This window comes from Zonotrichia albicollis, chromosome 9 (genome assembly GCF_047830755.1).
Source record: "Zonotrichia albicollis isolate bZonAlb1 chromosome 9, bZonAlb1.hap1, whole genome shotgun sequence".
Classification (NCBI taxonomy): Eukaryota; Metazoa; Chordata; class Aves; order Passeriformes; family Passerellidae; genus Zonotrichia; species Zonotrichia albicollis.
Genome location: NC_133827.1, coordinates 33,408,941 through 33,432,751, shown reverse-complemented (window position 1 = coordinate 33,432,751; position 23,811 = coordinate 33,408,941). Strand labels below are relative to the sequence as shown.

At 41.0% G+C, this 23,811-nt stretch overlaps 1 protein-coding gene across 1 annotated transcript; it reads left to right on the top strand.

The window, feature by feature from the left end:
• The first annotated feature begins 623 nt into the window (after positions 1-623).
• On the top strand, positions 624-13,461 carry LOC102067778 (cytochrome P450 2J4). The gene is made up of 9 exons (XM_005484879.3): positions 624-1,311; positions 2,305-2,467; positions 3,203-3,352; positions 5,156-5,316; positions 7,748-7,924; positions 9,786-9,927; positions 11,680-11,867; positions 12,031-12,172; positions 12,839-13,461. Exons 1-9 carry the CDS (start codon positions 1,141-1,143, stop codon positions 13,015-13,017), a joined length of 1,473 nt encoding a protein of 490 aa, XP_005484936.1. The 5' UTR covers positions 624-1,140; the 3' UTR covers positions 13,018-13,461.
• The last annotated feature ends 10,350 nt before the right edge of the window (positions 13,462-23,811 follow it).

Genomic DNA, 23,811 nt, shown 5'->3' with positions numbered 1-23,811 from the left:
ACGGATGGGCAATTTTGAGAGGGAAGCATTTCAGTCTGGATCTGTAAGAGGGGACTGCAATGGTCATGGTCATGTGGTGCCCAGAACCCCTCTTGTGAGGTTTCCATGTCTGATTTCAGCCAGTGAACTCCCCTGGTGCTGTGTTTGTGGTTCCTGCCAGTGCTGAGGCTTGGCAAAGAGCCTTGGCTACAGACTCTGTTTTCAAGTTACCAAGAATCCACACTCATGTCATGACTAGTTCTTGCTGAGGCCCTTCATTCTGGCAGTAGCTCAAGATCCCTACTAGGTTTTTCCCATGTTTTAAATTTTTTTTCTTTTAAATCTGTATATTTAACACTAGAGGTACTTTCTCCATTAATATGCATTATTTTTCTCACATACTTTCTGATGATTTCTCAAATCATAAAGGATACCCACTCTATGTCAAGACTGAGTGGGGAAATGCAGAAGCAGATAAAACCCTCTGTGAGTTTTCCTAGTGCTAACATGTTAGGGAAAAAAGTGAGATCATACATTAATCCAGTTATGTCTTCAATTGCATTCAAGAGTGTAACAAATTTTGCTTTTTGTATTAAGCATTAGATAGTTGTATATGTATCTTAAGATAAATGTGGGCTTTTAACTTCTATCAGCCTTGCCATTACTAGATATAACATGTACATGGAATATATACAAACCAATTTAAAAACTCCAAGATTTAATATCCACTTACATTTGCCTGCTTAATTTGTATGTATGGCTATTACTTTTCTAAAAGCATTCCTGGAGTATTTGTAGGAGCACATACCATTCAAAATTGGCTCAGAAAAACTAGATAGGGAATTTATGTGCATCTCCATTGCCTGGAAAATCTTGGCCCTAGTATTTTAAGATACTGTTCCTACAAATCCTGTGATCTATATTGAATAAGTATAATCTGGATAAGAAGAAGAAGGGTGTGCATCTATTAATATGCTGAAGCATGAGAATGTAATGAGTGGAACAAAAAGGAGTGGTTGATAATAAAGAGGTAGGGTTGGAGGCGGGCAATATTTATTATGTGAATTCAAGCTCTTATGAAAAAACTGGTTTAGCAACCAACCTTAATAGCTTCAAAAGACAATTTTGAATAAAGGCAAGCTGGTATAGGCAGACTCTAAAATGTTGAGCATAAGTGAAGCTCTTGTGGCAGTGGCTGTATTTCTTCTAATTACGCAGTTTTTCAAGTTGCAGCGAGTGCGGAGACGGTTTCCTCCTGGACCAGTCCCTCTCCCAGTCCTTGGGACACTGATACAGCTGAACTTTCAGTTTAATCGTGATCTTCTCATGCAGGTACTTATTTTCAGGTACTCCTAATTGTCTAAAAGTCTTTGTGATTTCTCCTTTCTCATGTTGTTTGCTGTGTGAAAACATCCTCTCCCAGAACCTCATTGCTGGTACTGTAACTGTTAACTGGCCACTGTGATATCACACTTTGTTTGGTTCAGAACTGCTGGTTTGGTTTGCAAAATAAGAAAAAGATATTGCAGTGTGAAGTAGTTTGTCAAGCTAAGAAACCTGGTATTGGAATTTCTGAATGTGTGAAAGTCATTCTGGTGTCTAAAGCTATCCCTTTTAAACACTGATTTTCACTGAAATTCGTGTGAAGCTTGATATCTTTCTATCACCTTTTGCCACTAAATTATACGAATTCCTGTGAAAATTGGTATAATTTAGAAATAAATATCTTTAGGGATTATATATCAGATTTGGAGTTAGGGAAAAAAATACTTAAAAAAATTACTTTCACAGCATGGATTTGTAGCTTTCTGAGCACTGGCACTCTCTGGCTTGAGCAGTAAATAAATACTTCCCTGCACTCTGTGTATATCAGCTTGTTCGTATTGACAAGATCAAAAACTGATGGGAGGAAAGAAGAAAGTCCAGTCTCTAAGCTAATTACTCCTCTGACAGTTCTGTGTTCTTTTGTGCTACTTGTACAGATAATAGAAACCCTCTTGAAATAAATTAATAAATAGAAAATACCTTTAAGCCCATTAATGAGTGTGAAATGAGCCTTGGCTTATATACAGTAATAAAAAATACTTAATGCTTCTTGACATAGGCATGTGGCTCTGAAAAGTGGGAATACATGGGTGTTTCCAACAGTGAATGTTGGAAAAGTCATTCATGCTTTCTCAGTGATAATTGTAGTCTGGTGGGAAAGATGGAAAGCACCACTCCACCTTAGGGCTGGTCCTGTAATCAGTGCAAGAACAGGTTCATCCTCTGATTGCAATATGTGGGATTTCATCTGTGCTTTCCTGGCTTCTGTCCCATCTCTAGCTGGCAAAAATTCATGGCAACATCTTCACTTTATGGTTTGGATGGGCCCCAGTGGTTATACTGAATGGATTTCAAGCAGTGAAGGATGGTATGACCACACACCCTGAAGATGTTTCTGGCAGGCTGGTGTCCCCTTTCTTCAGAGCAATGGCCAAAGGAAAAGGTGAGAATTTCCAGGCATAAACAGTGCACCTTGACAAATTGCAGTATCTTTTGTAACTTGTGACCACCTTCAGAGGTAGCACAGAGGCAGGGTTTGTCCATGAGGAATGACCACTGGGTGAGCTGCAAGGTACAGAGAGGAAATAGCTTTTTGAGAGTAGCAGGAGGAAAATACTAGCAAGAGGAAAAGGATTCATAATATCTTCTATGGAATGCTCACTGGGGCAGATTCAGAGGCGATGAGATAGATGAGACAATGAGACAATCAATTCTTTGTCCCGGACAAATTGCCTCCTACTATGACATTTTCCATGAAGAGTGAGTTTGACAGTGGGATCTTCTTCCCATTCCCCTCCTTTGGAGAATATTTTCTTGCTGGCACAGTTGCACCTAGAAATTCAGTGTGCTTCTGTTTCAGCCCCATGATTCAGGTGAGCTTCAGGCATAGCAGAAAGTGTGAGACAAGCACTGCAAAGAGCACTAGAGAAGCAGCTGAGATATCCTGAGATATCTGATTGTCTGGGATCAAACTTAATCCTGCAAGTCATCTTAGACCCAGCTGAGTTTGCCTATTTCATCCCTACCAAAATGATTACAGGTCACAGCTGTTCCTTAGTGCCTTTGTGTTCACGGGCAAGGCAACAGTTTATGTTCTCTGGCTTAGTAAATCCTTTGATGTAGTCTTTGTCTATGATTAATATTAGCATGATAAGGAGCTCTTCCTTTAATGATGCAGGAATTATGTTGGCAACTGGCCACACCTGGAAGCAGCAGAGGAGGTTTGCTCTGAGGACTTTACGCAACCTTGGTCTGGGGAAAAGAGGTCTGGAGTACCGAGTGCAAGAAGAAGCTCACTACCTGGTAGACTTCTTTGCAAGTATGAAAGGTATTTCTGCAATAAATATCAATACATTTTTGCCATTATTCTGATGTCTTTAGCGTATGAACTGAGGGCAGCTTTTGTTCCACAAGGGAGTGTGCAGGGTCTTACACTGTCTGTGTGGAATGGACTGAAAATGCAAAGCCACCAGTCCATCTTGTGTTTTCAAGGAGACTATTCTTGCTCAAAATTATTTATAAAACTACTAAAATTGAGAATAAAAACTGGAGCCTATTGATTATTTACATTATAGAGCACCCTAAGTAGAAAGGGATCTCTGAAGATCATCTAGCCTAACCCCTACTCAAAGAAGGGTCAATCTGAGCAGGTTTCTTAGGGCGGAGTTGTAAATATCTGCAGCAATGGAGACTTTACCACCTTTCTGTGTAACCAGTTTCAATGTTCAGTGAGAGTTATAGTAAAAACATTTCTTGTGTTTACATAAAATTTAATGTACTTATATTTTTCCTGTTGCCCCACTTGATACCACTGAGAAGAGTTTGGTTCTCTGTTCTTTATATCCCTCCACCATGTATTTATACATATTTAGATATCTCCCTATGTCTTCCCTTCTCCAGACTAAATAATCCATTTCTCTCAGCCTCTCTCAGGCCAGATGCTTCAATTCCTTAATTGTCCTTGCGGCCCTTTGCTCAACTTTTTCTAATACACTGATGTCCCTCATACTGGGGAGTCCAGAGCTGTGCCCAGAACTTCAGCTGGGTCTTGCCAGTGCTGATCAGAGGGGAAGGATCACCTCCCTTGGCCTGCCACCAATTCATTTCCTAATGCAGCCCAGGATGATGTTGGCCTTTGCCTCAAGGGCACATTTTTGGCTCTTTTATGGTGCTGATGCATAGAGAGACAAAATCAATGCTGATGAATTAAGTCCTGTAATGCCATTTGCACACGCTCTGTAAAGCACTGACTAGAATCTTGTCTTCATTACAATATTCTACCCTGATCAACCCAGTTAGGATCATGTGAGTAGGATTTCCCAATACTGATCATTATGCAAGGGCAAAATAAATCAGGACATGCTGTGGCTAGTGTTGTATAAATTAAAAATAATTAGATTGAGCCCAATCCCATGGTTTAACAGCTAGGAGAGATTGAGATGTAACCATGTGTGCAAGGAAAAAACACCACAACAGTAAGTTACTAACCAGAATTGTGCCTTGGGTGTTGGGCAGTTGCATCAATACACACACAAATAGAGTTTTTTATGGCCATATATTCCATAATCAAAAAATAGTTTTCTTGGGATTAGGTTTCAAATAACTGCTTTAAAATTAGTTATTATACTGTTAACACAATTGGTTAAAAGGAGTTTACAACATTTTATCTTACTGGAGATTGTCTCTAGCAAGGTCAGACAAAACACAGTAGCCTTGCATGCCTTTGCGTCCTTGCTGAAAAAAGCAGTCTCTCTTCCTGCCCTTCTACCCTTAGGTTCCCTTTGTCCATAGTGTTCTCAGTCTTTCCCAGGCTTGAAACATATTTTGATTTTGCCAGAAAGCAAATTTGGGTAGATTTTTTTTTCCTTTACCTCTAAATTTGCTCTTTCATGTGATGCAATATTTTACACATCTGGCATTTTTTTAGAGTGCCACACATTCCTGGGCTTACAGGATTGCAAAATGGTTGTGAGGAATCAGTTCAATACTACAGTTTTGAAAAAATATTGCTGCTTCTCTGTGAAATGTAATGCCTTCTTGAAAGTTATGTGGGGAACTTAGAGGATTCTCACATTTCAGTAAAGCAGGAAACATTAACAGTGGCATTTATTATTTATTATTATGGTTGCAGGGAAACCTGTGAATCCTGCTTTCCCTCTTGTCCATTCTGTCTCCAATGTGATTTGTGCTGTTGTGTTTGGACATCGTTTCTCCAGAGAGGATGAGGCCTTTCATGATCTGATCAAAGCTACAGAACATCTCTTCAAGTTTGGGGGCAGCTTTATTCATCATGTAAGTGAATGATCTGTTGTATTTTTCTGAGCAAGACAGAGTGAGAAATGCAGATTCGAGAGCTATCAGGGAAAGTTTTAGAATGGGTGAGTGAGGCCCACGTAGTTTTACTGGGCAGTGAACTCTCTCACAGTGGGATGGTGAAGCTCCACATGCCAGCCTCGGGCATTTGTGTTCATTCCCCTGTCTTTGAGTACTGTGACAGTTTGCCCCTAAATCTTTGCAATAGGGCACAGGTTCATGGACTGCTCCTGGGTCATGTTTGTTACTTGGTTTCTCAACCTCTGCACACCACAGGTTCCTGCGTTGGACATCATTAAATGTCAGGTCTGAAAGTCTGACTCATGTGCCAAGTTAAGACACCGGTTTTTATACAGTTAACAGAGAGAGGAATGAGTAAAATACCAAAGTATTTTGCCTGTGGCTACTTGTGGCTACTTATCTCCATTTCTCCTGGAAGACACAGACTTGAAGACTTCCCAGAGATATTCTCCTCCTTTGCCCTGAGTGAGGAGCAGCTCCAGGCACAGGCAGCAGAAGGCAGAAAATGCTAAGAGAGCAAATATAACTGCAAGCTTGGAAATCAAACAATCTGGGAGTCAGTGATCCCTCTGACACCAGATGCTTACTTTGCACAAAAGTAATTAAAATTTACCTGGGAGTTCTGGTTCTTGTTCCCCTGCTGAAGTTTTCCCATGCATTTTATGAGTACCTTTTTAATGTAGAATACATAAACAATTCCCGGAATACAGATGTCTCTCCATATTCCATGGAACATTCTTCTCACTGAGTTATGCTCAAGTTCCCTTTTGTTTAGTTTAGCTTTGGTCCTGTAAGTTGAGTGTAATGGTGCCAGGTGACACCTGCTTTTAGGACAGAGAACATACCTCCTTTTCTGCTCTGCTTCCCATCCTGGCTGTGATTTGATTTAGTGCAGTGAATAAGATACTGTTGGGGAAATAAGAACAGGAGTTCAAACCATTCCAGAGGGATGGCCACCATCTCCACACCTCCCAGATGTGATGAGTACACAATACTATGCAAAAAAGAGGATATTGCTGCATCCACATCCCCATTTCTTATGTGGATCTCATGCTGTCAGGCACTGACAGGGGGACACTGGGGATTGGGCCCCTCCATAAATGGAGCAGGAGTTTTGGCAGGAACCCAGGAAGGTGGAGGGATGCAGTTCCTGTCTTGAACAGACAGCTAAATTCCACTTACAGTTAGAGTGCCATAGTGGGAGAGAGGGCAGACATTTGAGAGTAGGAATGCTTGTAATCTTGGCAACTTTATGTGATTAGTCAGACCACAGTTGTGTCTAAGGCTTCTGAACACATTTTGCAAATATAAAAATACCAGAGATGGACCTAATCAAAAAGGATATGAAGTTCTAAGTGAATTTACCAAGGACAGGACAAGTACTTTTTTTGGTGGTAAGGCAATCAATAATGGATAATTGGATGTCTGACAATAAGAACTGATTTCCCAAGAAGATACAAGTACAGTCTATCTAATTCAACCACACTCCAGGGAACACCTAATAGTGTGCTTTCTGTAGTGTGATTAAAAGAGTATGAGAAGAGCTCAGCAAAATGAAGGCTGAGAAAGGATAAAAATTTTGCTGTTAAATGAACAATGGAATTATATTTTGAGAGAGAAAGAACTATTAAGAGAATGTTGCATCTTGAAGATACAAGAATAGACAGATTACCCAGGCATAAATGTAGGCTGGAAACCAGAATTAACTTTCTAACTATCAGAATAGGTCAAAATCAGCTATTTCTTAGGCCAGATTTTCCCAAATGGTAAAACAGAAGGGAAAAAAAATAATCTAGTTGTGCCAGCTAATCCTGTTTCTCTTTCTAGAGGACAGTACTCAAAATTGTCAGGTAGCTGTTCCTTAGCTTTTCTGAGTTTCAGATATTTGAAATTTCATGGAGGAACCTTGAGAAGTCGATTGGTAGAGAGTACTTTGGGCATTAGCCAGCCTGTAAAGCAGCCACTGGGAGCCAGTCCTTGCTTTGGCAAGCAACCTGGTGAGGAGTTTCCAACTTTTGCTTCTCCCTTCCCGGTATTCTCCACTGGAGGGCAGGAGCTCACTTTTGAAATGCCTGAATGCAGTTCATAGCAATTGAAGATATGAATAACTGCACAGGTGAATACCATTCATTCTAGTTACAGTAATTCTAATTCAGCTTGTGATTGAGCTGAAAGCCTGTGGAACTCTGAAGCTTACCATCAAAACTAGAAATTATATAGTTTACTTTTCACAGCTTGAAAGACCAAGCACAGTCTTTGTCAGGATATTTTGCTGATGAGACCCTAATCCTAAGCTAACAGGAACATTACCTCTCTTTGTAGCAGGCCTCCCTAGTGCATTTTCTCGTGATAGAGACTTTGCAGGATCTCTTGTGTGTCACTCCCACAGCTCTATGAAATCTTCCCCTGGCTGATGAGCCGCCTCCCTGGGCCTCACAAGAAAGCCTTGGCTTGTTACGATGTCCTGAGCAACTTTACACGGAGAGAGATCCGAATGCACACAGAGCGTGGGGCACCAGAGGAGCTGCAGGATTTCATTGACTTCTACCTGGATCACATTGAAAAAGTAAGTTTTTTCTGCCCCATCATACAGTCATAGGGCAAAAGGTCAACAGGGACCATTGAATCTTCACAACCAGTCTGAATCATCACAATCTCTTGCCTGTCTAGATTTGGTAATGTGAATCCAATAACCAGGATCTTCCTAAATCCTTTCTGATCATTGATATGCCACAGCACCTTGCAATCCTTTCATTAAATTGCAGGTTAATACACTGCACTTTTTTCATTGGCACAAATTGTAAAATGATTGAAGGTCTTTGGAAGACAGAATGGGATGCTCTGGTTACAATATTTTCCCAGTAAAGGTTTGCCAAGAGAATTTGCAAGAGGTCAGCTGAATTTTGAGAACATTTTATGGAGAAATAACCTAGGAGTCAGCAGTGTTAGTGAAGTGTCACCAGGGTCAGTGAAGTGTCAACCAGACAAAGGAGCTGGGACAAATAAGGGCATTTTGGTCAGGCAGGCATAGTAGAAGTAGGTGGGAATCTGTAGGGCTGTAGGAGATCACAAGATCTCTCCCTTTTCTAGACCGCACCAGGATCACTTTGCCTGAATCTCTTGGGTACTGGATCCCAGCCCTGATTCCTGGACTGTCAGTTGCCCTTCCCCTCTGTGACCCCTACCTCCACTTAAATCTCTTTTCCTTTCTCCTCTCCTCTGCTGTGTCAGGATATTTACCTCTTCCTGTTCTGCTTGGTGGCAGGAAGGAAAAGAAGAAAGAGGAGGGAGTGGCAAGATGAGACTGGTTCTACTTGGGTGTGGCAAGGCAAGAGTGGCCCAGAGAGCCGAGGGCCCTGGGAAGTGGGCAGTGACTCTTGTTCCTGGTGGCAGTGCTGTCCTGCAGGGACAGCCAGTGTCCCTTTCACCACTCTCATGTGCTGGTAGCAGCAACAGAGGCAGCCACAACCTGTTGGGCTGCAGCACTCACCTACCTCCCCCTGATAATTATTTATTGATCAATTCCCACATCAGCTGCTATATTCTTATGTATGGTGTGCATGTCAGCCTAAATGGCTTCTAGCTCCTTGAATCCTCTTGTTTTAATTTTTTTATATCAGCACAGTAACTCACCTGGCCTTCCAAAGCATTTGACTGTTTCTAAAGCTTTTCATTGCTGCTCTAGGAATTTACGAGACTTGAACATCAGTGTGCCAGAAATTGTTTCAGTGAGCTCTTCTGGGACTCTGCTGGGTGGAAATCATCCAAGTTTGTTTATTAAAAAAATTGAACTGTCTCTAATAGGTGAACAGGGGCAATAAAAAAAGATTAGATGATATTACAGCAGAGAGAAGCATCTCTCCTTCTTTTCAATTGCTCCACTGGCAAGAGAAATGTTCAACACCCTTGAGCAAAACCTCCGTAAATATAGACAATGAATTCCCCCAAACCATAGCTGTGTTTATTTATAATTTCAGTGTATACCTACACATTCTCACACTCCTAATTGAAAACTCTAAAACCCCAGAGCAGCTGTACATGAGTCATTGTGCCCTTGTGTAGAAGAAACCTGAATGCCACAGGTTAAGAACTTTATTCAGCCCAGTGTTTACTGTCTGGCCACTGTATTGCTTGGTAGAACAACTGAGTGATGGACTGTGACATGAAGCCAATAATCTTGATTTTTTTTTTAAACATGATTTAGCTTTCTCACTAAGACTGGACCAAACATGGCTTGTCTGTTTGTGAAAGGTTAATTTTTGTGTTGATAGACATCTGTGGTGTCTAATGTTCCTTAGCAGTCTTTCTATATTGTCCTATAAGGAGAAGACACTGCAGCTTGGAACCAGTTATGAAATCACATTTAATCCAATTCTGTTTTTTCTAACTTTCACATATAAGCCTCTAACTTTTCTTATCATTTGCAGTCCAAAGATGAACCCAGGTCAACATACAATGAAGACAACATGGTTTATTCTATAAATGACCTTTTCTTGGGTGGATCAGAGACATCAAGCACTACATTGAACTGGGGCCTTCTCTATATGGTGGCAAATCCAGACATCCAAGGTGAATAGATAAGCCCATCACAGATATCTCCCATGCAATAGAAAAAACAATTTCCTTATCATTCTCATGGATCAGAGATTATTCCTAGATCCTGGTATGTGTCTAGTGGCACATGTACCTTTTTGTACTTGTAGGTCTGCCCTAGGCAGCATCGGTAGATCCAGGGATTAAATTAACTCTGTGATGTATTTGAGTTTCTCGTAACAGAAATTATTCTAGTCAGGAGTGGAAACAGATGGCTCCTCTGTTACCTCTATGTGTATTTAAGAAATTTGCTTTTAAGTCTAGTTCTAAAATAACTACCAATCCCTTTAATAGAGCACTGAATGAAAACCAAAGGAAGAAACATGTCTTATGCTGGATAACCAAAATCTCACAGTTATCTTGCAGAATATGTGCAACTCCCAGAGGAGAACAGGATTTTAAATGGATGAAAGAGATGAAGATAAGAAAAACGTGGTCAATTTGTAGCTGTCAGACAAGAAATTCTGCTTAATCTCATGTTATCACGTTTTGTTATCACTTACTCTAATTAAGGTTATGAAAGCACTGACTCACCTGTATAATTTTATTTAGCTAAATATTGCACATATTTGGGAAAGCACAGCATGTGCAGAGTGATTCTTCCTGAGCTTCTTGAGAAATACATTGCATCAGGACTCAGAATGAGCTGACACCAGTAGGTTTGTCCTCATTTAATTAATTGGTGCCTTCTTTTTGAACCCATTCATACTTTCCCTGTGTTGACATCCAATGACAGTGTTCCACTCTGTACCATAAGGAGAAATTTGGCCTTTTGCCTCCTTCCTGAATCAGGAATAGAAACGTGTGTTTATATGATGCAGTGACTAATTACTTCAAACTACCTGGATTCTCAAGTTCTTCTGCAAGATAGTTCTTCATAGAGGAAAGTTAACTTAAAAATATTTTTGAATATACATTTTAAATTCTGTAAGGTGCTTAAATCTCTGTTGTCACTTTAATGAAGGACTGCTGGCAGTCACAGGGCATGCTTGATGTGAATGGGCACAGACTGATCAATGCAGAATGGACTTCCCTGTGTATTACTGTTGCTTCAAAAAGCCTGAAAAAAGACAGGGTCATTTATTAAAAATCTAAGGTATTTTTATTAGGTGTGTACTGCCTCTCTTGAAGTTTATAAATCAAAGGTTTTATTTTTGTTAATGCCCCCAAGACTCCCATGCAATAAGTAATTTAAAACATGCTGTTCTTGATTAAAAGGCAGATGCCAAGCAATAGATCAATTTTTTAAAATAGTACTTGGACCTTGTTCTAATTGGCATTGCTTCACTTAACAGACACCCTGCATAAGAACCATGTCCTTTTAACAGGAATTAGGCTTTTAAGGCTCAGACTCACCTGGCATAAATTTCAGAGAGCTGTGAGCTTAATGTTCTAACTGCCTGCAGGTGTTTGAGACACCTAGGCAAAACAAAACCCAATGATAAATCTGTTATCTCTTGGATTTGTGGTAGTAAGGCAACATTTAGTTTTAAATTTTTGAGCAACAAATGTCTTTTCTTAATCTATGATCAAATAACTTCATACCCAGAAGCAGAGCTCTCATATGTCTAAGCTGTTGGAACATTCTGCTACTTTATTTTTCTTCATAAGAAGTTACTTACTTTTCTAAATTAATTGTGATGTTGTTCTATGTTGAAAATGCCTTCAAAAATGAAATCACTGAAAATACGTGATATGTTTTTCTGCCTGAAACAATATTTTCCCCAGAGAAGGTGCAGAAGGAGCTGGATGCTGTTCTGGGTCCCTCCAAGGAAATCTGCTATGAGGATCGGAGAGAGCTGCCCTACACCAACGCCGTGATTCATGAGATCCAACGCTTCAGCAACATCATTTCAGTGGGCATGCCCAGGGTGTGTGTGAGGGACACAACCTTGCTTGGCTTTCCCCTCAAAAAGGTACAGACACAGCTTCTCAGTGGCTACAGACTTTTCCTGCATCATGGTGTGGATTGAAATCTGTTTGTGCCAGGGCATTCTCCTCAACAGAAGGGGGGCTGGATGCCTTTGGGTCATGGTCTGAATGTCAACAAGGAACAGAATAATGTTTTTCTCCTTTCAGGGCACCATAGTTCTTCCAAATATTGCTTCATCTTTGTATGACCCAGAGCACTGGGAAACACCTCGACAGTTCAACCCTGGTCACTTCTTGGATAAGGATGGAAACTTTGTGGCCCAAGAAGCCTTTTTACCATTCTCCATAGGTAAGTGGGCTACAGCACAATCATCAACAGTTTGGATTGGGGCTGTAGAATGGAGAGGTCTATTAAAAACCTACTGCTTGTCTATTTTAAACCTTCCTGTGGAAAACAAAAGTGCTTAAATGAACATGATTATTTTCAGTAATATGTGTTCCACAGAACAAAAAATAACATGGAAAATCAGAGGTGTCCTGACAAACATATATATCTAACTTGCCCTATTTTTGGAAGAACATTCTCTGCTAATGATTGTGGCTATTTGATTTTGGGCACTCATTTTGTAACAGACATATGTATGGAAAGCACTTTCAAGCAGTCCTCTTGATTCTTTATGCATTCAACACTAGAACATGGCATCTCCCAGGAAAAGCAGGTCCTTATTCTTCATTTACATGGTGGAATGAATTCCTTTAAAGTTGTCAGTCAAATGAAGATGAGGCTTTTGAGGTAATTGAAGGGAGCAGAAGGGTTACATGGATAAAATTCTTTGAAGCTGCAGATAAAATTCTTTGAAGGAAGAAGTACACGAAGCTTTGTGTCATTGCTTGCACTAAGTCTAACAGAAATTCTGGGCTTGGCAAAAATACCTTTGCACTGTATGAGGATGAAAACAGATGCTGTTGGGGTCAGGTTTGTTTTACTCAGTGTCCTTTCCTGTTTCCTCTGCAGGGCACCGGGTGTGTTTGGGGGAGCACCTGGCCAGGACCGAGCTGTTCATTTTCTTTGCCAGCCTGCTGCGGGCGTTCACCTTCCGCCTGCCCGAGGGAGTGAGCCGGCTCAGCACGGAGCCCGTCATGGGGGGCACTCTGCAGCCCCAGCCCTACAGGCTCTGTGCCATCCCACGCTAGGCTGGACATGGGCAGGGTCACAGACCTGCTAGGAAACATCTTTCTGATTTTTCTGAACGTATTTCTTGAGACCACATAATCCTTTTTGTATTGGATTTGAATTTCTAGTTCAAAAGCCACCTTTTGTCTACTGTAGGTAATTTTATTTAGACCCTGTTACCTGCTCATGAAGGTGATCTTTTTTTGTGGTAAAAATTCTTTTGATCTATAAGACCCCATCATTCTCAGCCATAAAGGCATCTTGCAGTTGCTGTCTGGCCTGGCAAGTACAAATCTGTCAGCAAATGACAAAATTGACTGCCAGACACCAAAAATTAATTCATTATTTCTGATAATGCATTAGTTCATTCTACTGTTTCCAAAAGCAAATTGGGAAAACACACTTGGAAAAATCCGCCTCTTGATGTCACTATCATCAATAGTAACATTTCAGTCAACTTTTTGTTGATGGTCACTAATAAAAGATATGAAGGAAAAATTAACAACGGATTTTATTTATAGATGACTTACATCTTACTGAGAATTTCTAGATTTGATGCAGCAGAATATGTGTAAGGCATCTTTAAACCTGGCAGAGAATACCTGAGGCCAGCAGTGAAAAGGTGCAACTGAAACCTGGTGAAGAGTGAAGATACAGAGAGAAGATTTCTTTTGGGGCACACACTTTCAGCATTTTAAAAGTCTGACAAGTCAGTTTTTGGAGTCTTTTCTAACAGAGCAATTATTTACTCCCATGCCTGACTCCTTTTAGGATCAGCAATGGGCAGCTGCTACACCAGGTGCAAGGAACTTCCCAAGGGACAGTTTGGGTGAGGAACCTGCTTTGGTTTGAGATGATGGTAAATTGAAAAATGTTCATGGAAAATGCCAAATATACTTTTTAAACCCCTCAGCAGCTCAGCTTCCTGAAGCCACAAAGGGTTGCCATATACACAAATACTAGTAAAACACAATTAAAAAGTCTATAATTAGCAGAAAGAAAAAAATTGATTCCTAGTTAGGTATTTATATTGTTTGGGAAAGTCTTGTAAAGCATAAGTGAACTTGTCCTTCATGAATGTTCCTGTTTCTGAGAGAGAGGACAGGACAGCTGAACAGATGATCATCTGTTAAATCAGTTATCACTCCATGTCATCCACTGTGTGATTGAGATTGGTTTGGGCAGTTCACCATGAATCACAGTTTTAGATTTGTCTCATTATTTCTAATTCAACGGCTGATGGAACACAGCATCAAAATAGTAACCACTTGATATTTAGCTGTTATTAAATTAAATGGCAGGATAGCACTAGTGAAATATGGAAGATCACATCCTGACATTTTACATGACAGAAAACTGTGCCCTGGTAGAAACTGATGTCAAAGTCTGTGTGGATTTGCATGTGTGCATGGGGAGATAAGGCAAAGCTGAAACCACTGTGATTTGGGGATGTTGGAGCTGTCATTGCTGCTTAGAAATGAAGTTGGAAACATCAGTTGCATTACAAGCATTAACATCTCTGCTCTGTGGTGCTGTCACCCCTGATGGCCACGTGCTTCCCCAGATATCCTTCCAAAAGGGAAGCTCATAAAGGAGCCTGGGCTGGAATCATGGTCAGGAGAGCCCTTATGCAGCTGGAGCAGGTTGAGTTGCCTGAACCCAAGGGAATGGCACAACCCAGAACCAGGGGCAGGAGCACCACTCGTGCAGGTGTGTGAGAGGAGAAATGCAGAGCACCCTGCACCTCATACTGGGCAGGTTATTGGTGCCTGCCTGTGACAGGAACTGCTCAGGGGTGGTTTCTGTTCCATTGTGCAGAAATGTCCAAGGGATGAGAGCCCAGCACAAGAGCCATGGCAGCAGCAGGATGTCAGAGGGAGGCTCACAGCACCAAGATGGGAGAGCTGGGCTTTGCAGAGCCTTTGCATTTCTGTTCCTGACTGATCTATTTTAGAAGTGAGTCACTTTAGCTCATCTTCTAATAAAGCCTGGTCTTTTTGAGCTTCTGAAAGCTTTTTCAAAGCCTGGCTGATGCTGCCACAGAAGGCAAACGAAGCTGAGAGCAGATCTGAGAGAAGCCCATGTCCCACTTATGAAGTACCAACTTTCTCAGCTTTGGCTGTGATGTCACCTCTAATCAGGCTGCTGAGCTTTATGGGGTGTCTTGGAGACACCCTCTCACACACACACACCCTTCATTCCTCTCTCTTACATTCTTCATTGCTTCTGTGTTATTTCTCATGTCTTCCTCAGGCTTCATTTTTGTAGTGGTGCTTGTACCTGCTCAAGCATACAGGGGAAGATCTGGCTGAAAAGGAAAACATAGGAAATATACAGAGGCAAAGCTGAAGATTTTGGGTTCATGTAGCTCTTGGAGAGGCTCAGAGCCTTGTGAATCTGTGATGCTCATCTGACACCCTTTTCACTTAAAGTTTATACACAAAGCAAAAAAAAGAGGTAAAGAAAAAATTTTGTATTTCTACTAGTATAATGAAGAAAAAGGAAAATGGTGGTTTCTCAGAACTGCAGTATATCAGGAAGGCTCTGTGGCAGATGGGAAAATTGATGGCTTTTTTGGCTTTTATTGTCAATGAAAATGGCCAATGCATTCAACACCGCTGGTGTTCAGGGAAGATTTCTGTCAAGGCTATTAGAAAATAGCTAGATAAACATGATATTTTCAAATTGGCTGAGCTGATTCATCCCAGGGCACTTAGGGGAACAGTATCAACCTCAGAGCTATTAGCAATTATCTATGAAAACCTGTGGAGGATGGGAAAAGGTCAAACATTTCCTTTTCTTCAGAAGGTAAGAGAAGTTGCAGTGCTATAAATCAGCCAGCCTGATTGCACTTCTCAGAATATCCTACAAATAATCAGATTGTAAGCACTGGAAGGAAAGCAGAGTCAGTATTCACCAAATAATGTCAAAGTTACTTAGTTCTGTTTGATGACATTGCTAGAGGTCTGTTTTCAAGAGAGAAGATGTTAATGTCATTTACTGTTATTTAATGTGGCTTTGACACTATCTCACAAATTCTGTGGAAATGTGGGCTATCTGAAGTTTGATAAAACTTGATGGAAAAGTCAGGAAATGCATATGAATAGTACCATGTCAAATTGGAAGGATGCACTGAATGGGATTCTGTCCTGCATCTAAACTGCTCAATATTTAATTGACGACCTTGATAGTCAGTAAAAGCACCAGACCTGGGTAAGGCCTAATTTCTTGATGCCACCAGATCCAAACTGATGGCTGCAGCAAGGTAAGAAAGAGGTATTCCCAAACTTGTCTAAATTCAAAGAAACTTAAATGTAGGACAGTTTTATTTGGATTTATTACCTTTGTGAACTGTGAAGGTGCCATAACATGGATACTTCTCCTTAGTAGTTTTAATGTCACATAGCTGAAGAGGTGAGAGTGACCCTATTCCAGCATCTCTCATCATTCCCTCCTTCCTGTCTTCCTGGAGTTACAATTTTCCCTGGGAAATTTCTCTGGGACTGTTTTTTCTTGACCATTATGGTTTCCACAGAGCAGTGAGCTGCAGCAGACGGACACATTTTAGTTTTGAAGTGACTCATAATGCCTCTAAAAGCTATAGAATTCAAACTCAAGTTTGCTGTCCTGAACCAAAGTATTTTCTTTGGATATCCTTGAATAAAAGACTTGGTGGAAAAATTAGGAAGTTTTCATTAGAAATTTCTGAGACAGGCTATTTTAAACTGTATTAATATATTTAAATAATTAGAATAAAAATGGCAGTGAGCTGTGTTTATTGGAAGTAATATTTCAGCTGAGTTTGGGATATCTTTTGCTTAGTGAAAAGCTTATGAACTCCTCCTAATATCTACCAAGAGATCACAGCCTGTGCTACTTTTAGCCAAACACTCCAGGAAATATTTATTTGCTGTCCTGCAGTGTGAGATTCTAATGTTAAAGGAATAACAATAACAAAATTGCAGCCCTTTCCCTGAACAGTTTATGAGATACAGCAGATGCGACTAGAGATGAGCGAATAATATTAATATATTCTGTGGTCAGCTGATGATATGATGGTATTCTACAAAGCTACATTTTAAGGAGCATTACAGAGAAAATGAAAAATAACCCAAACAATTGGAGTGTTTTATATGATATTCTTTTTTAAGTAACTTTTTTTAGCACTTTTAAAAAATGTTCTTATTTCAGTGCTGCAGTCACATGAGCATTGGCTTTGCCTTGTAAATTCAGGTTGGACTGACAACTACAAACTGTGGGTGCCTTTGGTTTCTCAGGTAAGACAGGCAGCTTCCTTTAGCCTGCTTGTGGATAGCTTTGGGAAGGGACAGATGCCACCACCCACCCCTAATATTGAGAGTATCAGTAGTTTCAACACTCACAGACAGCAACCAAATCCTAGAGAAATGCAGGCCATTGTGGGACCTGCAGGCTGAGGGAGACGGGATTTCAGGCTTGCCACTCTCTGACACCATTGTGGCATTCGCCTGTCCTGGCAGAACAGAGCACTGCTCTGTGGGAGCTCCCTGGTTAGGGATCTCTCCTGTTTGGGGATCTCTCCTGTTTAGAGATGTCCCTAGTTTGGGGATCTCCCCGATTTGGGGATGTCCCCAGTTTGGGGATGTAGCCGTGCCCTGTGAGCTGGGGGTGATGCTGCAGCTCAGGGAAGCTGGCTGTCCTCATGCAGAGCACCAGCAGCTGTCAGGGAGCGTGCTGGCTAATTCAGGTGGATGGAGCAGGAATTGCTCAGCACAAAGTGATCCCGTGTGGGTGTTTCAGCAGCTCCAAGCAGAGGGCAGCAGAGGCTGTGAGCTGCTGACAGGAGCTGCCCTTGCACACTCCCGAGTTACCAGGGCATGCTGGAGCCCATCGTGCCTTCATCTGCCGACAGCATGGGACTGGCTGAGCGTGAGAATGAAATGCTACAATACAGCGGCTTTAGAAGATTTCTTGGACCTTTTGGTGGAGCACAGTGTCTGTGTGGTTTTTGGATTACATGGATATTATTCACTGTGACCATGCTCTTCTGCTCTCTGATCAAGATAAGAAGTTCCTAATTTTCTCTGTACTAATAATCTCTCCCACAAAAGGGAATGTAGTACACCAGGGAAGCTCCCAAATTACTGCGTGCCTTGCACTAACTTTCATTTTCTCCAGGTAAGTGGAGAAAATGAAAGTTAGTGGCATTTCACCAGGCCCAGACATGGGTAAAACGAAGTAATGATAGAGTTTGAAATGTGGGGATCGCATCCATGAGGCTTAGAGGGAGAATATTGATTTCATCTGCTCTGCCTCTCTTTTCCTTTCTGTTAAGTACTGCTAAGAGAAAACTTTGAGATAATTGAAACAAACAAACAACCAACCCCATACCAACATTCCCCTCCCCCTCGCAAACAAAAAGACAAAACAAAACCAAACCAGGAAATATTGAACAAAATAATTATGGCTATTCTCCATCAATTTTAGCTCATTGTTGGTCTTTATCCAGGTTGAGCTTCTGCAGTAGTGAAGTCAATTAGAACTAAAATTGCCTGATTGCCTTTTATTTTTATGATGTATTTAACATGATATTTTACACAGAGCTGACAAAGTGATTCTCCTTGAATGCCATCCCCTGATCAAAGAAAGCCCTGTACTCCATGAATCTGAGCAGTACAAAATGTCTCCCTACTTTTGTCTAATTATAGAATTATGGATTTGTTTAGGTTGGAAAAGACCTCATAGACTATTGAGTCCAACCATAACCAGGGCACTGCCAAGTCCACCAGAAAACCATGTGCCACGTGCCAAATCTACACATCTTTTAAATGCCTCCAGGTACAATGACTACACCACTTCTCTGGGCAGCCTGTGCCAGGACTTGGCAACCTTTGAGTGCAGATTTTTTTCCTAATGTCCAATGTAAAACATCCCTAGCATAACCTGAGGCCATTTGCTTCTGTCCTGTTGCTTGTTACTTGGAAGAAGAGACCAATCCCCACCTACACTCTCCTTTCAGGGAGTTGTAGAGAGGGATAAGGTCCCTCCTGTCCCTCCTTTTCTCCAGGCTGAATAATCCCAGCTCCCTCAGCTGCTCCTCCTCCTCAGGATTGTGCTACAGACAGGTCACCAGCTCCATTTCCCTTCTCTGGACACAGTCCAGCACCTCAATGTCTTTCTTGACAATTTTACAAGAAGTTCTGCAGCCTCTGAGGGCACTTCTTTTATTCTCTGTCTCCAGGTCCAGAACTGTGACCCTGTGCTGTCCCCTGTGTGTTTGACATCCCCACTCTCTTCCATAAATCCTCACTCCAGCTGCCACACATAACCAGAGGATGCAGAGAAGCTGACAGGGACAATATGTAAAAGTGATGGATGTTTAGGAGGATACAGATTGTTTTTTGTGGTAGAAGATGGCTTTCCTGGTTTATGTGAGAAACTCAGAGGTCTTTCTCCGGAATATTAGCGCAAGGAATAAAATTTCGTGCCGCATAATATCTACAGGAGGAATAACAGTTTTGACCTGAAGTAGTATTTCTCAATCCCTTTTATCACAACATTCATGGAACATTTTTTAGAGAAAAGGACCTTTCTGGACATTGCTACAGTATTGCACAAGTAATAATATCATAATTGGAACAATCAATAAAAATTACGTAATTTTTTTCATATCTTTTCCTTGCTTAATTTTGGGGATGTGTCTAAGTACTGCAGTAATTTCATGTGCAATCAGTTGGGAAACTTGTGTCTGAAGGCATGCATTGGCTTTGCCAGTACCAAATGCTAATCCTTAGATCCTGTATAACAAATTAATATGCAGTCACTGCCATCCAGCTTGCCCTTTGATCCATAAGTGATTGTCAAATGCTGAAAGCTGCTGAGTGTGCTTGCCATCTTTCCTGAAAGTCACATGAGCAGAGTTGCCATAGGTGCTGGAAGTTATTTCCTGCAGGCAGGCCCTGGGAGGCAGAGCTGTGAGCAGCATTGTCCCAGTGCTTTCTTCCATAGGAGATTCAGATAAATGTGGAGGGGCACTGGTTACATGTGTCCCTCCCTCCCTCCCTCAGGGAACTGGTAGAAAAGCAACAAAGAACCAGCAGAGAGGCAGATGTTGAGACAGGGCAGATTAATGGGGCCTGTCAGGGCACAGTCCCAGCTTTAAGTTCAGTTTTGAAGGGAATTTCATGCCACACAGAGTGTGTAAATGTAAATCCCCTTGTTTCCTTCATAGTAGCACTACTGCAGTGCAAGTCCCCACCATTCAGCTTTCCTTGGAAGTGAGGAGAAAAAGCTTCCCTGGCCAGGGATAAAAGGCATGAATCAGACTTCTGGCCCCTGCACTTCATGCATGGCTAATTGTCACTTTGCCACTTTAATAAAACAGATGTTCTCTGTTATCAGCTTAATGCAATTAGTGTAATACTTCAAAGGGCTGCTGCCCCTGCCACATGCTGGAGAGTGAGGAGTGTGTGATGGAGGGTTATTGACCTTCTGGACTGCTGCTTGGGGTTTCTGTCCTACTCAAGCAATAGAAAATCAAACACCAAAACGGCCCCTAAATCTTTCTCCAGAGTATTTTTAGATGCTTACTTAGGTTGCTAAATCAACTTCTCAAACCTAAATTGTTACAGAAAAGAGCTCTGCCCGAGAAAAAGCCTGTGAGGAATGATGGTGTAATTGAGGCTGAGCTGCCAGTCACAGTTTTGGCCAGAGGATGGGTTACCTCCTCTGGGTTATGAGCCATCCTGACCCTCCAGAATGGCCATGTGCCTGCTTCTCTTTCAGTCTTCCCTTGGTTCCGTCCCATGGTAACCACACTGAGTGAATCCCCAGAGCTGATGCTTTCAGTTGAGAATTACTCTGTTCTGCAAAATTTTAAGACTCTGGAATGACTACATGATGCTTTATTTAGATATCCTTGGGGTGAAAAACATGGGCAGCCAGCTACTGCTCTTGCTTTAACTTTGCCTTGACCAGTTCCTGATCTATGTTCAGCATTAGGTTTCAGTATTTTCTCAGCCATTTGCTCTTTGATTGCAACTCCCCTGGATTTGGAATTGGATGTATTTTTTGTGACAAACTATGTTATGACAGACTTCTGGGTGCTTAAGTTCTGTCAGATTTTGTGGGAGTTCTCTCATGAAGTTTGTTTATTTAGGCTGACTTCAAAGTGCTCTGCCATCACTATCTTGTCATTGTGGCTTTCCTTTTCTTGGCAGTCATCAGCTGAGCTGTGAGGAAACCATTCATAGAGATTGAGATGATAAACTGCTTCAGCTCATAACATCAACATTGCATTTTACAGTTTTTTGCCGTATTTTTGCTGGTGCTTCTCTCAGACATTTGTGAAAAGATGCTATTTGTGAACTTTGAACTTCTGTTATTACCCCCACAGGCCTGTACATCCTCCCTTACTCAGCAGCAGCAGTAACACTGTTTCTATATAAAAAGTTCCTAATGTAAAAATATTGGTTTCAGCCTCTTTTTGTGAAAACAGAAACCAGTTCTTTATGTCAGGCTTGAAAATATATCCTCTAACATTTTTTATTGTCTTTTCCTGTTGATTTTCTTAACCCTTTGAGTGCTTTTGTTTGCATCCTCAAGCTGTCATGCAGAAATTATGAAGATGATCCCAAGTACTTTGAATTTTCCAGCATTATGAAAAACTCATACAGCTATTTCTTACACAGAGGTATCATGCAGTTCCCAGTAATCTACCCAGAGAACACCAAGTTACTCTTCTCTTAGGCAAACTCTCTGTGACAAAAGGTCTTGCAGCAATTAGGGGTGCCAGTCCCATTTCTGTTGCTTTTCTCATTTTTATTTTGGATATTAACATCAATTACGTATTTTTTCCCACTCTTTGTGCCATCTGAATTGCAGCTTTAATGCTCCCAGGTTTTAGGCTCATTCCACCCTGGGAATTTTGCAAGTTCCTGAAGACAACTGTGGGCAAAGATTTAGAAAGCATGGCAATGTGTTGTGCAATTTCCACTTCTAAATGTTATTTATTTGAAGCCTCACTCAAGGCACTTGAGTGCTTTTTTGTGCCCAGTGTGTGAACAGTTCCTGTGCTTCAGAGATCCTAATTCCAATATGATATTCCCTCTTGGCAAACGTGTTACAGTTTATTCTTCATATTGAAATATTGATGTCCCAGAGCTGAAATTAAACCTTTGCTTGCTCAAGTGTTTCAGGACCATGCTTGTTTGATTGTTGCATTACCTGCACAGCTTTACTTTTGCAAGCATTGTAAGCATTGCAAGCTAATCTTCCTGAGACTTACTTCACACTGTGCTTTTAAGTCCACTAAAAATCTTAACTTTGGCATCCTGATAACTCTCATTAAAACTTGATGGTTTTGCCTCTCATTCATGTCTTTGGACTGCCCTTTTTTCAGCTTACCACCTTTTAGGTAAGCTGAGTTTTCTGCCAAAAATACAAACCCAGCAAATATTGCTGATGATCTGTCCAGAGGAGGATGCGGCAGACTGGAACAGGTCCGTGTGAACACAAGATCCCAATTTCCTTTCCAGTAAAGCCCATCCACTGACATCAGGTACTGGTGGAAGTGACTATTCATGCATCTGGCTTCAGACAGTTGGGGGAGTTTAAAAATATTGGAAAAGGAAAGCTAAGGGTAACATCTGGCAGGATAAATTGCTGCCTGGTTCATTTGGCTTTGTCCTGCTTCTGACACTGGTGATTTCATTCCAGTTAAACCTGACCCATGTTCTGAAAGAACTCCATTCATTTACTGTTATCTGATACTAATACAATACCAATAGGAAACACCTAAAATTAAACAATAGAATCTGGACTAAACAGAGAAGAGATGAACATGGCTGCATTTAGTCTATGCATAAAATGTATATAATTTCTTCTGGCTTCAGTTGTCTGCACAGAGAACTATATTTCTTCGTTTTTTCCAACATTTTTAAAAATTTGAAACTGGTATTATGGTTTGAAGAAAGAAACTTTTCCAATTTTATGTTTTGCTGATTTCAGCCTCATAATGGACAATGGTACCCAATTTGCACTGGCCATGGAACCCACCTCAGCCTAAATGCCACCATGTTAACCATTATATGCACAGATAAGGTGATAAAAGACATTGCCTTCCTGTGTTGCCTTCTCTGTATAACACAGGCACTTGTGTGTACCCACAGAAGCTGCAAATGGAGGTCTATCACTGAGTCACATCACTTTCTTCATGCTGCCAACTTTGCAAAACACCACGTTTGTGCCTGCGTTGGAGGGCACAGCAGTTTCTTGTTCAGACTTGAACTCATTTTTAGTGAAGACACTTCGGCTTTGCAATGCAAGATTGAATCCTTTGGTTGCTGGCACACAGAGCTTTTCCCCTATCTGTGCTTCAAACTCAGTGTGAATCCCTTCATTGTCAGAGGACAGATTTTTAATGTGTCCTGCAAACTTATTGAGAACTAGTAATAATAGCCAGGATTCTGAAACTGACTAAAAAAGTAGAAAATAAATCAAGGTATGTGAAGCTTTCAACTAGGTTACATTTAAAAAATATATATAAAGAACTGAAATTTCATATTTAGTTTATTTTTGAATATGAAAAACTGTAATGTTGTGATTTTAAAAATTACTTCATTGTAATGTGAGTTTTTAAGCAGTGTCATTAGTGCTTACTTGGGGAAATTCTTATTTTGTCCATTTACGGGGAGAAAAGTTTGAACGCTCAAGGCCAATTTTTCAGAAATCATATGTAGCAATCTCATCTTCTAATTGCATCTTTAGTCTGTAGCTACACTTGTTTTTGCCTGTGTAAACTGTGTGTGTTGGCAGGCAAATTTGAATTTACAACC